Here is a 14914-nt window from a genome sequence, read left to right as displayed (position 1 = left end):
CTCTCACACCCACATTCACACACTCTGTGTCTGTGTTGTTGTACCCAAAAGCCCTTGAGACAGACTCACCCTGTAAAATACACACATATCCTGATAGGATTGTCTTGTTACAGCTTTCTGTTTGTTCATGTTACTCATGTTCGGCTTGGATTGGCCGTGTGGGACCGAGGACCAGCTGAACTGAGCTGCACTTCTACTCCATATCAGTTCATAACTGCACAACCTAAAACTGGATGGAAGAGAAATGTTTCACTCTCCACTTCGCTTGGAGGTTGAAGTGTGCACACGATGTGACACAATCAACCTCTCAGTGTCCATAATAATTTGTGGGAAATAAACACTCACACCAGCTTTTGTTATAGGTCTATCATATTGACAATTCAAGGAGAGGAGAAAACCTAGACACCGATAAATTGCCGGCTTGACCTTTCACCCTTGGGTCACTCTACACACACTCCCTGCTCAGCTTTGCAAACCACCCAAATAGCCACACCTGTCTAAATGTGACTTCCTGTTTCAGTGGGGAGTCATTCATCAGGACACCTGTCCAGGTGGAGTGAGGGGAACTTTCAGGTGAAAGGCCTCAAAAACTACTCTAGTCCCTCAGGAGCTACGCCGATCGTCTCTCTGCTTCAAGGTTCAACTGCGCCCTCTTGTGGAGGAATAGGAACATTACACTCATGTATATCAATTCAAGTCAACTTTATTTAAAGGCATCAGTGGAAGACGAGAAAAAGGTCAAAAGGTGCCACTGCTGTAATTTAAACCAGAACTAGACATTGGAGACTAGATTATTTCGGAAACCAATTGACATTACATGAATGTTTTATTGATGTTTGGTCCCAGGTGCTCTCAGAAAACAGGACTCCTGTCTGTCTGTCATTTCTTCAGAGACGTCAGCAGGTGGCATGCGGACCTTCTCGTTTCATGCCCCCTTCCACCTTTTCACTTATTTGTCAATCATTTGATTTGTATTTTTTTTAAAGGTTGCCTTGACTGGACAAGACGATGGAGATCTGACAGGAAATGGGGAGAGAGAATGGGGGTAACAGGCAATAGCAATGGCACACAGTCTTCCTGTTTGGGAGTCAAACCTGCAATTTCCTGCAAGGGCCAGAGCCCATTGGATATGCTCTCCAACAACTCTCCCACCAAAGTATCCCTGGATTTGATTTGATTTGCCATTTGTCATACCTAAACTGAGACAATGGCCCACTGTAGTTGTTTTTTTGTGGTCCTTTTACTTGTAGGTTTGTCTCATCTCTTTGAGGCATTTTTAAATTCCTTTCTTGTTTTACATGAATTAATGGTACATTTCTATCCCTTTGTCGTTGTTTTCCATCTCGATGTGGTCATTTGTCTTCTCTTTGTGGTTGACTTGCCCATAAACTTGTCTCATTGTGATTGTTTTCAATCCCTTTCCTTTTGTTTTTTTGTCACTTCACATTTGTCATGAATTCCACACTTGTTTTGCATATCTATGTGGTCGTTAGGCATCTCTTCGTCATCAATTAGTCGCTCTTTGTCGTCATTTCATGTCTGTTTGTGGTGACTTCATAAACCTGTAGTAGCTGTATGTCTGTTGGTTGCTTGTTGGTTGTATGTACGTATTGCTTTGCATCTCTTTATGGTCATTTTGCATCTCTGTGTGGATGTTTTACATCTCTATAGGAACACGGACAGAGGCACCTGTCTAAAAAATGCTTAATCATGGTGTGAATTGAATTGAAAAAGGTGGGGTGTTTGAAAAAATAATGTTCGAGTGCATAGCAACGTGACATGATTCAGGATTCAAAAACGTAAGAATCTGGTTCAGGGATCAGGAAAGTCATGGTTCTCAAATTCCTCTCGTGCTGATGAAACAACCCAGCCTGCCAGCACATTTGCATGGTTCACAGCTGGATTTGTGCTAATTTAAATGTTAGTGAACACACATGACAAAAACATGTAACCATACTGTATGTCCCCTGCTTTACTTCAGGTATAAGTACCTATACGAGAGCAGGAGGTGGCAGCCTAATAGGTGATTCAACACCAAGATGCTGCCTGACCTCGCTCAGGCCGATCATGAGGAATCTGGTTCAGGAATCAGGAAACGGCGTTTTTTCACATCGAACACTTATCATACCTCGTTTTAGACAAAGCGTGCACTATTGCTATTGTGTGTTGTTCTGTGAATTTACATAGCAGTATCCCAGTCATAAGATCCACCACACCCTGTCCTTCTTTTATGGCTCATTTCAGATGCATGACAGCCGACATCTATGTGCTGTATGTACAGTGTTCAATGTATGACCTCTTTGTTGAGAATTATAACAATGGACACTTACAGTAGCTAAAATACTCCACCTGAGTGGGTGGTGTAAAGTCTGGGAGTCTTCTACACTGTGTTTTACACCCTCATGCTCTGCTTGTAATGAAAAGCCCATATAAAATGTGTTGTTCTTCAACTAAAATGAAAATGTGACATGATTCAAATGCTCGACAGCAGACGCCTGTGCGGGACATGTCTTTTCTCCAGTCGGGTTCGTCTCTCTATCGCCTCAGGGCTTTATGGGGCCGGTTTAGCCGGTTATGTGGGATTTCAGCAGAACAGGAATATCAAGGGAGAACTTGCCCAGGCCTCGATGTTTGTGTTGCTCAAGGGGACAACCGCCCCAACCGGTTTTCTGGGGTGGAGAGATGAGAGGAGGGAGGGTGTGGGGCGTTCTCCCTCAACTCTTTCTCCTCTTTCTCATTCTCTCTCTCTCTCTCCCTCTGTCTGTGTATCACTCAGCCCATCTCTGAAGTGTGAGTGGCGAACGCCGGCACTGAGCGTCTGGGACAGATCTTCAGCCGCGTGAGGTGAGTTATATACCACAGATTAAGCTCTGACTTATTAACCTGAGGGCCAGGATAGATTGTCTGACAGGTGGGCAGAGTGAGTGCAGGTATGTGTGGCTGGGAGTGAGGGCCAGGCCTGAGCTGACACACAGGAAACAGTCACGGCCTTTGCGCGGTCGTTTTAGTGCATGTGTGTGTGTGTGTGTGTGTGTGTGTGTGTGTGTGTGTGTGTGTGTGTGTGTGTGTGTGTGTGTGTGTGGGGATGGACTTGTGTGGCAGGTTTGGGGTCATGTATCATATTTTGCTCACATCATGTGTACCCAGGCCTATATTTTCTATACAGCAAATGTATATAAATAAACTTAAAGATGGGAATAATACCATACATGTAATCAAACAGACCTAACACACAATAGAGCAACTCATTTGCATATTCTCAGGGTTTATTTTGATAACATTAGACTGGATAGGTGTGTGTGTGTGTGTAGGGTGTTGGGGAGGTGAAGTGCAGCAGACAGGTTTTCATATTAAAATAGCGCAGTAACCATCTTCACAACACATTGTTCCCGTCATGGTCACAGTTAAACAAGTGACCAGATCGTTTACTCAGCATCACTTGTCAATGATGGTCACAAACCCACCATAAAAATAACTTCCTTTTTCAGAGCCTTTTTTTAACGTGTGTTAATGAGGATTGAAAACGAAAACTTCCTCTTATCCACTCAAGTTTGGTTTCAAACAACAAGCCCGTCTCTGTTTGTGAAGGGCTTACATTCGAGCTGCAGCAAATGACTTGAGGTATGCTGCCAATGTGTTATCTCCACTGCCTGTATCTATAGGTGTGTGGCATCCAAGACCACATTTTTCACATAATGTCATATAATGTCTCTGTCAAGAGTGTGATGCAGGGGGGGGAAGAGTTTGAGGGTGAGTATATTGGAAATATGGTGAAACCAGGTAGAAATAATGTGTGTACATGTGTGCGCATGTGTGTGTCTGTGTGAATAATGATCTGGAGATAGCAGAGCAGCCACATATAAAGGCAGACAGGTCTTTTCTTGCTCTGCTGAAGTGATCTGAACCACTCGTCTGACATATCCTGACATGTCGAGAGAATTATAACTCCACTGATCAAAATGCAAAATAGTTGTCAATGTGTTTGTGCGTTTAAGTGATGTGACGTGTGTGTGTGTGTGAGAGAGAGACAGAGAGAAAGAAAGAGAGAGAGAGGGGGGGGGGTTGACACATTACAGTAAACACATCAGTCGGCAGGACAACAATGGCACATGTTTGCACAGACACTTTCAATTAACAAATGATTTAATTGTGTCACTTTGTAGTAAACAAAGAGACACATGTGATGCAAGCGCACATGATTCACACATATGCACACACATGCACATATAGGAGCTGTTGCTTCACACACTTGAAAACACAGTCTTTACACACCTGGCGCAACCAGTCCAGCTGGTTTTCGATCGTCCTCAATATAACAACGAAATTTGCTCCCACATTTGAGCAGCAGGGGCAGCTTGGGAAAGTGCAGCACCAGCAAAGTGTGCTGCGCTGTGCCACTGTGTGTGTGTGTGTGTGTGTGTGCACAGATGCACGACAGACCTCAGGCTATAACGCCCATGAACTTAATAACTCTGACTGATTTACTATGTTTTTACTTCCATCAGTGGTTTGAAGTTTTATTATTTTGCAGAAATGGTGGATTAAAGGAGTGCAATGTCACATCTATCGCCATCTTAAAGTAAAATGCAGTTCAGAAAAGTCTGCTACTATTTTATTCTGTCCATCAAAAATGTCAGATTGATCTGCATCTCTTTCTTCTACAGCCAGACTCCAGGTGAAAGGCCATGGAGTGCTTCAACGACCTGCTCTTTAAGCTGCGGGAGGTCCACGAGCGAGAGGTGGAGGGTAAGTGGAGAGCAGCAGCCGCTGAGCCAAGTACTTTAAATATCTAAGGAAACGTGTGAGCATGAGTTCCTTTTTCACTCTTCCAACCAACAAGATGTGTCTTTTATTTCCAGGTTGGCAGGTGAAAGTCCAAGAGCTGTCCAACAAGAAGGGCTGGTGAGTTCCTGATCCTGCACCTCTCCAGATTTATCTGGATGTTTAGACAAGATATTCAAGTTTTTCCGTACACATTAAAGTGCAGCCACTGAGAGAGCTCTGCTCAGGCCTGAAAGTCTTTGTGGACGAGGCTGGTCCTGCACCAGGCCAAGTGTTTGTTCACGTCATGATGAGCAAGTTAGGAAGCTCATGTTGTAACAAGTCATCCAGTGTGGTGCTGAGTCACAAATCTTAGTTTTGTTTCTCTATAGAGCTGGTATTAAAAAACAACATGCAAAAAGGAACATGTAAAGTCGGGGGATCATTCTACTAAAGTCATTGTTCATTAGCTTTTTATTGAAGGTTACATATGTAAGATGTGCATTGTGTCGCACCTCGGCTTAGGCACAGTTAGTTAGAGCCTGGTTGCTTTCATACTGATGTTAATATTCAAATGTTCGAACAGGACTATTAATCAAACAGGTAAAAGGTTGCAGCCATGATAACTGCTCTGTGAGCTGTTTGCTTTGAGGTAATTTCTAATATTAGCATGTTAACAGTCGCATAATATTATGCCAAATGTTTGCTGGCAGCATGGAGCATGAATAATAGACTAATAGAGTCATACTGTATGTTAGCATGCTTACATTTTGCTAATTCAGCTAGATTTTTTCATTGTATGATAATGGGACAAGTTAATATTTAAACAAACAATCTACTCACCTACAGTATTTGTCCACAAACAGCATATACGCATGTATAAATACATATCTAAAATAAGATATTCCTTCATAGTCTGACTTTGCCAATGACCAATGAGTCGGTTTGGTAAATGTTGTATTTTCTCTAACAACAAGCAACAAGATGTAATTGCACGCAGTCCAACAGTAGATTTTTGCAAGTAGGCCTAGAAAACTCAAACTGTTGCCGTGTTTAATTAGCAATGACAAAGTGCAGGATGTGACACTTCAGGTGTGGCAGCAAACAGCAACATTTTTTACATGCAAGAAATTCACACCATTCTTTTCATGATACGTATGTTTATTTACAATTTGTTTTCTGGGTCTAATTTTACCACTGTAGCTTGTGGGTAGATTGCCGGCTTGTTTATGCATGCTGCTTCACTTGTCAGGAGAACTGAATAGGACGAAGATCATTGAAAAGAATATCAAACAAACACTTGCCACTGTAAAATTAACCTCAATGTAGGGATATACTTCTATTTTCGATTGTAAAAAGAAATGAATGTGTGGGTTTGTGGTTACTCAATACTTTCATTAAATCATTTTGTATGCATTTCACCACTTATATTTTGGCTCATCAAGTACTGCACTTGAAATGGAAAGGAAATAGGACACCTCTGAAGCAGCTTTCCTGACATCCAGATGATTGTTCACTGCCTTGGAAATTCCACAGAGAAGTTGTATTATTCTGCGGAAAGACTGATTGGCATCATGTTTTCACAAACCTATTCTTGTGTGCATGTGTTTACGTGTGTGTGTGTGCATGGCTTACCATCAGTGATATAAAGCGAATGGAAGAACTGTTCGCCAGGAACCAGCAGATGAAAGAGCAACAGAAATTACTCACAGAGAACATCAAGACACTGGAGAACAGGTACTGGTGCAACGGTCTGATGTTGTATTGTATTACAGTGCTCTTGTTTACTGCAGAACACAGATTATTTGTCATATATTCCATCACAATGCAGTGTTATTTTTTAGTTTTTCTTGGACTGTCAAAAATGAGTTTAAATTTACAAAGCATGAACATTAAGTGCGTGTCAGTGTGTCTGAGTTGTGTTTGTGATGAGCGTTATTTTGCGGTCTGTGCAGGCTGAGAGCAGGTCTGTGTGACAGATGTACAGTGACTCAGGATGTGGCAAACAGAAGACAGCAGGAGTTTGAAGCCTCACAGCTACAGAGCCTCCAGCACATCTCTCTAATGGGTATTCTGTTCATGTCTCTAATCATCCGTCCATCCATTCATCCATCCATCCATCCATCCATCCATTCATCCATCACCCACCTCTTGTCTCTTGTGTCACATTCCCTGTAAAACTTTCATATTTTTAGTCACTTTTCCTATCCCTTATTTTTATTTCTAAGACATGGTATTTTTTTTAACTTCCTTTGAATTCCCCTCTCCCTCGAAGGAATCTTTGTTGTGAGGTCCTCTAATCGTGTATTGTGGTGTGTGTGTTGTAGCTGGAGAAATGAACAACCTGAAGAAGGAAAACAAGAATCTTAAAGATGAAATCAGGAACTTAAGAGCAGCAATTGAGTGAGTATAAAGTCTTCAGTTACAAAGTTCTAGATGGAGGTAACTTCAATTTTACATTTTCACATCTTTAATGTCTTGTCTTTCATTATTTTTATTAGCATTATTTTTTTAATGTTCTTCTCACTGTAGTGTTCAAAGCAAATGTGTGACCATATAGTATGTGTGTGGTTTGGCAGAAGTCACAATGACCACTCCTCAAACAGCAGCAGTGTCACGGAAATCAAACCAAACAACTGCCCTGACATTTCAACCTGCCCTGGACCTGTGGCCCTCGTCTCTGCCACAACCAGCAGGGCCAGCAGCCAGTCATCAGGCGGCGACTCCGCAGTGAAGGCCGAGAAAGACCAAAGAAGTGCGGGTGAGGATGAGGAACAGCTGTGAGGAGGAGGGCAACCTGGTGCTGGCTTGTTTGTTGATCGTGGTGGTGGTTCTACATTTGAATTCATGCTCTCTGAATTCTTATCAAACAGAAACTGAACACAGACAGCTGAGAGGGGGGAGCAGGAGCCACTATGTAAGTTTCCACATCACCTCACTCTCATAAGTATTTAACTAGTTTCACATTTTGGAAAATAAGAAGATCAACATCTCACCTCATAACTGTGAAGGTTTTATTTAGGGCGGGCAACCGCCATTCTGACATCTCACCAATAGGCCTAGTCTAAATGGCACTTAATTTTCCATTAAATGTCCCATCATTCCGAAAATTCTTGCCTCCTATGGGCTGAATCACGGTATTTTTTTTTTTCTTTTTTAAAACATCCTGCCTTTCTGACAATTCCTTTAATAGCGTAGCCTATTTTTTCCACAAAATATTTTACACTGGTTGGGCTTAGGCAATGATTAAAGGAATTGGTTAAGTTTAGTAAAAAGACCAGGTAGAGGCTAGACAGGCCAGATAGATGGAGAGAGTCCAGAAGTATTGTGGAGAGTCCAGATAGGTAGGAGGGAGTCACCTGTTGAGTAACGCACATTTCCTTATATTGAAAGCCTTGTCTGTGGTGGGACGATGGCATGTCGGAATGGTGGGATGTCCAAATGGTGGGATGTCGGAATGACAGCATGTAACCCTAGCTTTGTGTGACAGTTGAGGGTCCTGTCACTATGCCTCCAATTGATCATGCGCCCTGGCTACTTGGCGAAGAGGATGTCCCTTTGGCCAAGTGGTTAGCGCGCATGACTGTTCCCTGGGACTCTGGGGTTTGAAGCCTGCCTGGGCCCTCTTCACCTTGCCATGTTTGCATAGTTGGGAAAGGCAGGGTTCAGTCATTAACATGTTGTATCTCATTTTTGTTTAATCCTGAACAAAGACAGAAAAAGCTAAGGGTTTCCCATGTTTCTGTTCCTTAAACTAAGCTAAGCTAACTGCTTTGGCTGTAGCTTCATAATTTGGGGTACACAACTCGATGATCAAGATGTCAAACTATTAAGTTTTATTTCGTATACCCACAAGTGTGGTCATTTATTTAACTTTCTCCTCTGTTCCCTCAGGAGAGCTACAAGTCTCTACCACTGTCGACTCTCACATTACCTTCCTGGAGGACAGAACATGGTGTAACACGAGAGAGAAGGTGAGACAGACCAAACCATATGTAAATAATAATAAGTGTTCATATTCAAAACACAAAAGTAAGTCATTAAAGTTTATTTTGGACCAAGACAGACAGCCATTATTCATGGACAGTTACAAAATCAGTGTCACTTGAAAAACCTGTCAAATATCAGAGGACTATCTCACTTATCACTGGGTTCATCTTTAGTAGGCTGTACTGCATTATGGTGTTTTTACATGTCAACTACCACTGGTTTGTGGTTTGTTAATCACAGGGACAAAATACATTTCTGATTTGCTTCTTCATTCTGACACATCCAGACCTTTCAGACAGTCTGGGACAGGTCTACTTAGTCATTGGTGTGTGTAATCTAAACCTAGAGAGCAGAAGACATCTGTTCTTTTGTCTATTGCTCAACACTATGGTCTAATGACCTCGGTGGAGACTTTAACCTCTCCCTGTCTGACCTCTGTTTGGCTCATTTAGAGGTCAGAGTATTGAGCGGCTCGAGCAACGATCCTCCATGCCCCATCAAGCCATCCTTCTTAAGAATTCCTCCTCCTCGGCCAGTGGAGAAGTGAACCCCAGCAGACATGTGCTCCACACCCCAGTTCCCTGTCGTCCTCAACCATTCAAGAACAGCCTTCCTGCCTGGCCCATGCCTGAATCCTCCGACTGGGTTTCTGTAGCTGCTGCGGGCACCGGACAGCTAATGCAACCTTCCTCCAAACTGAATCTGCCACGCTTCCCCAACTTGGTCCCAATTAACCAACACGCCAACCCTAGGAAGCAGGTTTTTGGGCCTACCTGGTCAAAACCCAGCAACCCTCAGCTCCCGGTAAAAGAACAAACTGTGGTGTTCAGGCTGCGGAGTCTGCCAGAGCATGTGGACAGTCAGATTAAGCCCCAGGACAAAAAGGAAATTCAGATGCCGAAGCCTGAGAGGGTCTCTGGAGAAGGTCCCAGGGAGATATACGATGGGCCTCTGGACCTATCGGATCGAGGAAAGTCCAAATCCAGCGAAACACTAAGAAATGACTCACCCTCAGCTTTACATGGTGGAGAAAGAGTTCAGAGGAGCCCTGACCAGGATGTGAATACAAATACCTACGGACGCATTCTGGTATCATCACCTTCACCTGTCATGCTCTCATCTTCATCCTCCTCTACGCCATCGGTCAACCAACAAGAGGAAGAGCCCACGAACGATCATAACCACAAGGTAAATTTACAGCATCTGGCAATAACAGTAAAAGACAAAGACATGAAGGAGAAGGAGACAGTCAGAGTTTACAGAATGATTTCTCATCACAGCAGGTAACTGAAGATCAGGAGCAGAAAGAGGAGGTGAATGGAAAGGCAGACCAAAATAATAAAAAGAAGGTGCCCGTCCTCACCATATCGTTACGACCAGGTATAAACCTTAGATTCGCATGTGCCTGTGAGTGTGTTGGCATTCATATATTTACTGGTCACAGGTGAATAATACTCAGTTGTGTATCTGTGACAGTAGTAGTGCTGGAGACGCTGAATTCTGCTCTGCAAAAGCAAGAAGCCTTATCGTCAAATGGCAAGGTAAGTTCATATACAGAGGAGACTGTGTTACTGTAACATTATGTGTTTCAGCATTTTAAAAGATTGATTTTTATTGTGAATCCTTATGTTTCCTGTGCTCCTTCACAGTCGTCTTCACCGGCAGTTGAGCCAGAGAGCGACTCAGACAACCCGGTAGAGGACAGCAGTGCGTCGGGCCAAGAAAGCAACCAGGGTAGCAAGAGGAAGAGGCTGGCTGTGGAGACAGAGACCGACCAAGACTCAGACGCAGACAGTAAGCACCAATTTTCATTCCTCTGGTTTGCGTGTCTTCCTTCTCTTCTTCCTTTCACTCATTCCATTTTGGGTGCTGTCTGCAAAGCAAATCTCATTTCTAAAGCTTTGTGGTTTTTGTTTTCATGTGATCCACATTGATTTCACTTCTGGTTCTGCTCTGTCAAAATACAACAAAACACATCCAACAGCATCATTTAAAATGTTCTAGCTTGTTTGTTTTAGTGTAACAATCAAAGTGTAAAATGGGAAGTCAAAAGTCCTGCCCATAACTACTATAAATCACAACTGGGTTCCAGTCTGGACTTAAAGAGGGACTATAAAAGTCTACTGTATATACGTCCAGTCGCTTTTTCTCTGTGTTGCTAACCCTCCTCCTGGCCATGTGCATTTGTTTACAACAAAGCCGGCGTAAAATCAATACATGGAGCGGTGGATAACGTTAAATAACATATCAGATGTTAGGACGTCCGTGTATATCTGTGTAGTCTTAACTGTCATAAACCAAAATCTATGCGTGTTTGTGTCGTGGTGTGCAGAGACCAGAGCTGGGACACCGGGGCAGTGGTGAAGTACTTCACTGATGTTGCAAGGTTGATTTTCAGCCATGAGACGCCAAGTGGAAGGCAGAGAGCCTCGGTTCTCACTCATAACAAGTCACAAGTCATGTAGTTAACTACCACAATTACTCCAGAGCTTTTTAATTAAAGGAAAGGGAGGCAGAAATCTAGAAAAAAGCTTTGAGTTGAGTCCACACGGTTCTCATCCCCTCAGCCAGAGCAGCGAGTAGAGAAAAAACGTCTCTTTCTTACGTTTTAAAACGTCCAAATAATACGAATAAGGGCTGCTGCTCTGTGATTGGTCAAAATCAACCGTCACGGGTAGATTCTTTGCAGGCTGAAAACAGAGCCTAGGGGAGACGCAGACGTCTGATCTTTTTTCACATCACTTCATTTACATTATCCCCAAGGTTAGTGTGTAAGTTTTTGCCTAATACTGTCAAAAAAAAGCTGCCTCCCTAGCCTTTAAGGTAAAAATGTAGCAAAGCCACGGGAGAAATCCTGCTTAGTTCCTCTTTAACAGGTGCCTACTTCCTCCTTGGTGCTGTCACATAAAGAAACCATTTGAAATAATTCCCTTCTCTTTCTCACAGACATCCAGCATGAAAGGAAAATCAAGATCACGGTGAAAAAAGAGGAGACGAGCCCCTAAAGGGGATGCTGCCACCTTGACCTTCAGTAACTGACGTTTTTGGCCACTGGGGGGCAGAACTGAGAGACAGCGCAGACGTATCAGCTTATAAAGGTGATACAGCTAACAAATTAGCAACCAGTGGAAAATGTGCACATCCAGTGGATATGGAGCAACCTTAGCCTTAACTGGGAGTCACGTGTCTGGCCACCTGATGAATGTAAGTTCAATAATGACTCTTGACCCTTTAGCCCAACCGCTGAGGGAAATATGTTGCTCTTCAGCTTAAAAATGCCACACACACCAGTATGCTGCCTGCTGGTAGTTAACAATGACTGTCTAGTGTGGTGATACACACTAAAGTTGTTGGCCATGAAATCAAAACAGCCCTGAAACGTCAGGGCAATTTGTTTCATCATCTGGAGTAGTAGTCATTTGATTTGATCCTTTGTTCAGATAATATTTTTGAGTATAGCGGATTTAGTATTAAAAGTATCCGAGCAGCTTTGAAGTTTCCTCTTGGCATTGATAAACATCTGGGTTTTTCCCTGCGTTTGCTCCAGTGAGCTCTGTAACAAGACCCACCTTCCTCCAGGAGTGAGTGAATAGAAAAGACGAAGGGCGGTAAACAAGTTAAAACATGATTGAGACAATAATTACTTCTTATAAGTTGGCAGTCATTGTACTTCTATTAGTTTCTCACTCATTCCTCTTTTTGACACTGAAAAGCAATAGCACAGCGCCCTCTACCTGATGCCAGAGGGAACTCTCCTAGAGAGATGAATTCTCTACTTACAGTACTACTGCAACATAACAACTACAGGAGTCAGTGGAAACTTCCAGTGGTGGTTTTGTTTGTCTGCAGAGGTCAAATAATAATACAATGACATGGAATAAATGTTAGTTTTTATTTATGCTGAAATTCCACACATGGCACCTTTATGGTGTAGTTGCTAAACTTAGAGCCATAAACATGTCACATCATCTATTATGTCCTGTAAATATTATATATTACAAAAACAAACTCTGTTTCCATGAGTCAAAGTAAATCCAAATGAACTAGATTTGAAATGTTTGACAGAGAAAGTCATCCATCTTAAGAAAACACTTCTCCATTTGATTACCCAGCTAAAGCCTTGAACCTAAGCTCATGTGTAATGATGAATGTGAACGTGCATGTTCTCATATTCAGCTTGGTGAAGAACTAATACACAGCTGATGCTGAGAAATTGCACCTCTTGCAACACATTGCCAGCCCACTTTTCACAACACCCAGCCGCCTCGAATACAGCAGACTGACGACAAGTGCAATAATCAAGCGATTACTTATGTAAATAGACGGGTTTAACTGATCACCATCATGGCTGCAGTTCAATACAACCATCACTGAAGTGACTCCTCTGTAGTAAACAGCACCATCATCCTCATCACTGAAAAGTGTCAATGTGACAATAATGTTTAATCTTGGATGTCAGTGTTAAGGTGTCCTGAAACCCTCATAAATACTCATCAAACACAATTCACACCCTAATCTAGTATTTATAGTTTTTTCACTTTCCTGGCATTGCTATCACTGCCGGGCTATTTTTGCCACTGAGTACCCCACCCCCCCTTCCTCTCAGCCTGTCTCTAAGTGACCCACAAAGAGAAAAAAACGGAGAAAAAAACATGTTCCTCTTCCTCTTTTTCATTTTCAGAATGCACATATTTTGCAAGTATTAACTTTCCACTCACAGCTGCGGCAGCTTGTGTTAAGCTGGGTGGATAGAGGAGATAAAAATAAGAGTGAGTTGAATAACCTATACTGGTGTGGTGGAGCACTGAGGTCGCATGTGTCCGGTCTGTGATATAATTTCCCATATTTTTAATGGAGACACCAAATCAACAGGCAGAATCGGCCAATATTTACTTTAAATTGTTATTTTCCCCCTCTTTTGTGTGCACTTTTTTACAACCCCTGTGTGTAACAACCCTAACAAGTGCAGTCCATAATGCAGTTATATTGATTTCTACTGTTTCTATCATGTCTCTCTAATGCCATTAGAGTCCATTAAGTACACAATTGGTCAATGGTCAGTGGACTAAATAGCCTCCCTCTGCCATTTGCATCTCTCTCTTAATTATTATTATGTATTGACTGTGATACTGTAAGTGTACTGTTTGGGCTTTTACAGTTTGCTCTTCTCTCAAGCTCAATACTGTTGTACTGTTGTGTCTTAACAGATGCATTGTTTTCTAGAATTAAACCGTTTTTGTGTGAATGCACTAGTCCTGATACTGAAATAAATCTTCGCACTTGAACGTTGCTTCTGGTGTTGTGGTTAAGCATTAGACATACAGTGCAGTATTTACCAACAGCTCTGATGTTCGCGGAAACAGATGAAACGTATCTTCTTCTTTTCTTTTCTTTTTTGGAAAGGACATTATGCAGAATTTGTGGTGTGATGATGGACGGTGTAGAAACAAGGGGAAACCATCTAAAGTGTATAATGTAATAGTGTGAAGTGATGAGTTTACTGTAACAGGAAATCGGCTCCATAGCCAGTGTCCTGTGAAACCATCTTATTTACAGATTACATGGAAAAGACATTTAAAGGCTAAATGATCCTGTGATGTAAAAAAAAACAAATGTTTGCAGTGCAGCAGAGTATCGATCGGCTCTGTTGAAGATACTGTAGATCTGGTTGCTTTATTGTCACTTCCCCACCCACAGGAAGTGAAAGATGGAAATTTAAACTATTTCAGTGTTAACTACATTCTTTCTTTCTTTTCCTCTTTTACATAAGAACTCATTTTAAACAGTTTGTACCAGTACAGACTAAAAATACAGATGGTTTCAAATAAGTTCCACCAAAACTCAGACAATTATAATAATGATGATGATAGTAAGAAACTTGTCTGTATAGCACCTTTCAAAATGCTGAACAATGCACTATAGGAAACAATGTACATTAAAATATGTTAACATGTTCATGTTAAAAACACAAAAAGATGTGGAAAGAAAATTATGATTATTATAATTACTGTTGTTATTATCGTTTTGCGAAGAAGAAGAAAATAATTAATGGATTACCAAAAAAACATTAGTCACCATTACCAAGCTGATCAGAGATAAAGGTTGGTTGCACGGTCAGGGTTGAGGGTTAAAGGCTAAGTTTGTAAACAACACTTGAAGTATA

General features: G+C 42.0%; 1 protein-coding gene across 3 annotated transcripts; it reads left to right on the top strand.

Moving 5' to 3' along the window:
- Nucleotides 1-4662: 4662 nt before the first annotated feature.
- On the top strand, nucleotides 4663-13996 carry rbbp8nl (RBBP8 N-terminal like). 3 transcript variants are annotated; one of them, XM_085781058.1, is made up of 13 exons: nucleotides 4663-4746; nucleotides 4860-4902; nucleotides 6403-6498; nucleotides 6717-6829; nucleotides 7089-7164; nucleotides 7341-7522; nucleotides 7635-7678; nucleotides 8656-8735; nucleotides 9204-9939; nucleotides 10032-10131; nucleotides 10228-10292; nucleotides 10401-10545; nucleotides 11698-13996. In XM_085781058.1, the coding sequence occupies exons 1-13, from the start codon at nucleotides 4686-4688 to the stop codon at nucleotides 11754-11756; spliced, it is 1800 nt and encodes a 599-aa protein (XP_085637184.1). In that variant the 5' UTR covers nucleotides 4663-4685; the 3' UTR covers nucleotides 11757-13996. The 3 variants fall into 3 exon arrangements, with proteins under 3 accessions (XP_085637184.1, XP_085637186.1, XP_085637185.1); XM_085781060.1 differs by having other exon boundaries at nucleotides 10231-10292; nucleotides 11698-13377; XM_085781059.1 differs by having other exon boundaries at nucleotides 10035-10131; nucleotides 11698-11950.
- Nucleotides 13997-14914: the final 918 nt, after the last annotated feature.

Source organism: Trachurus japonicus, chromosome 7, assembly GCF_045865225.1.
Source record: "Trachurus japonicus isolate A0001 chromosome 7, Traja_1.0".
Classification (NCBI taxonomy): Eukaryota; Metazoa; Chordata; class Actinopteri; order Carangiformes; family Carangidae; genus Trachurus; species Trachurus japonicus.
The sequence above is the reverse complement of the archived record's forward strand: the minus strand, read 5'-3'. Positions and strand labels throughout refer to the sequence as shown.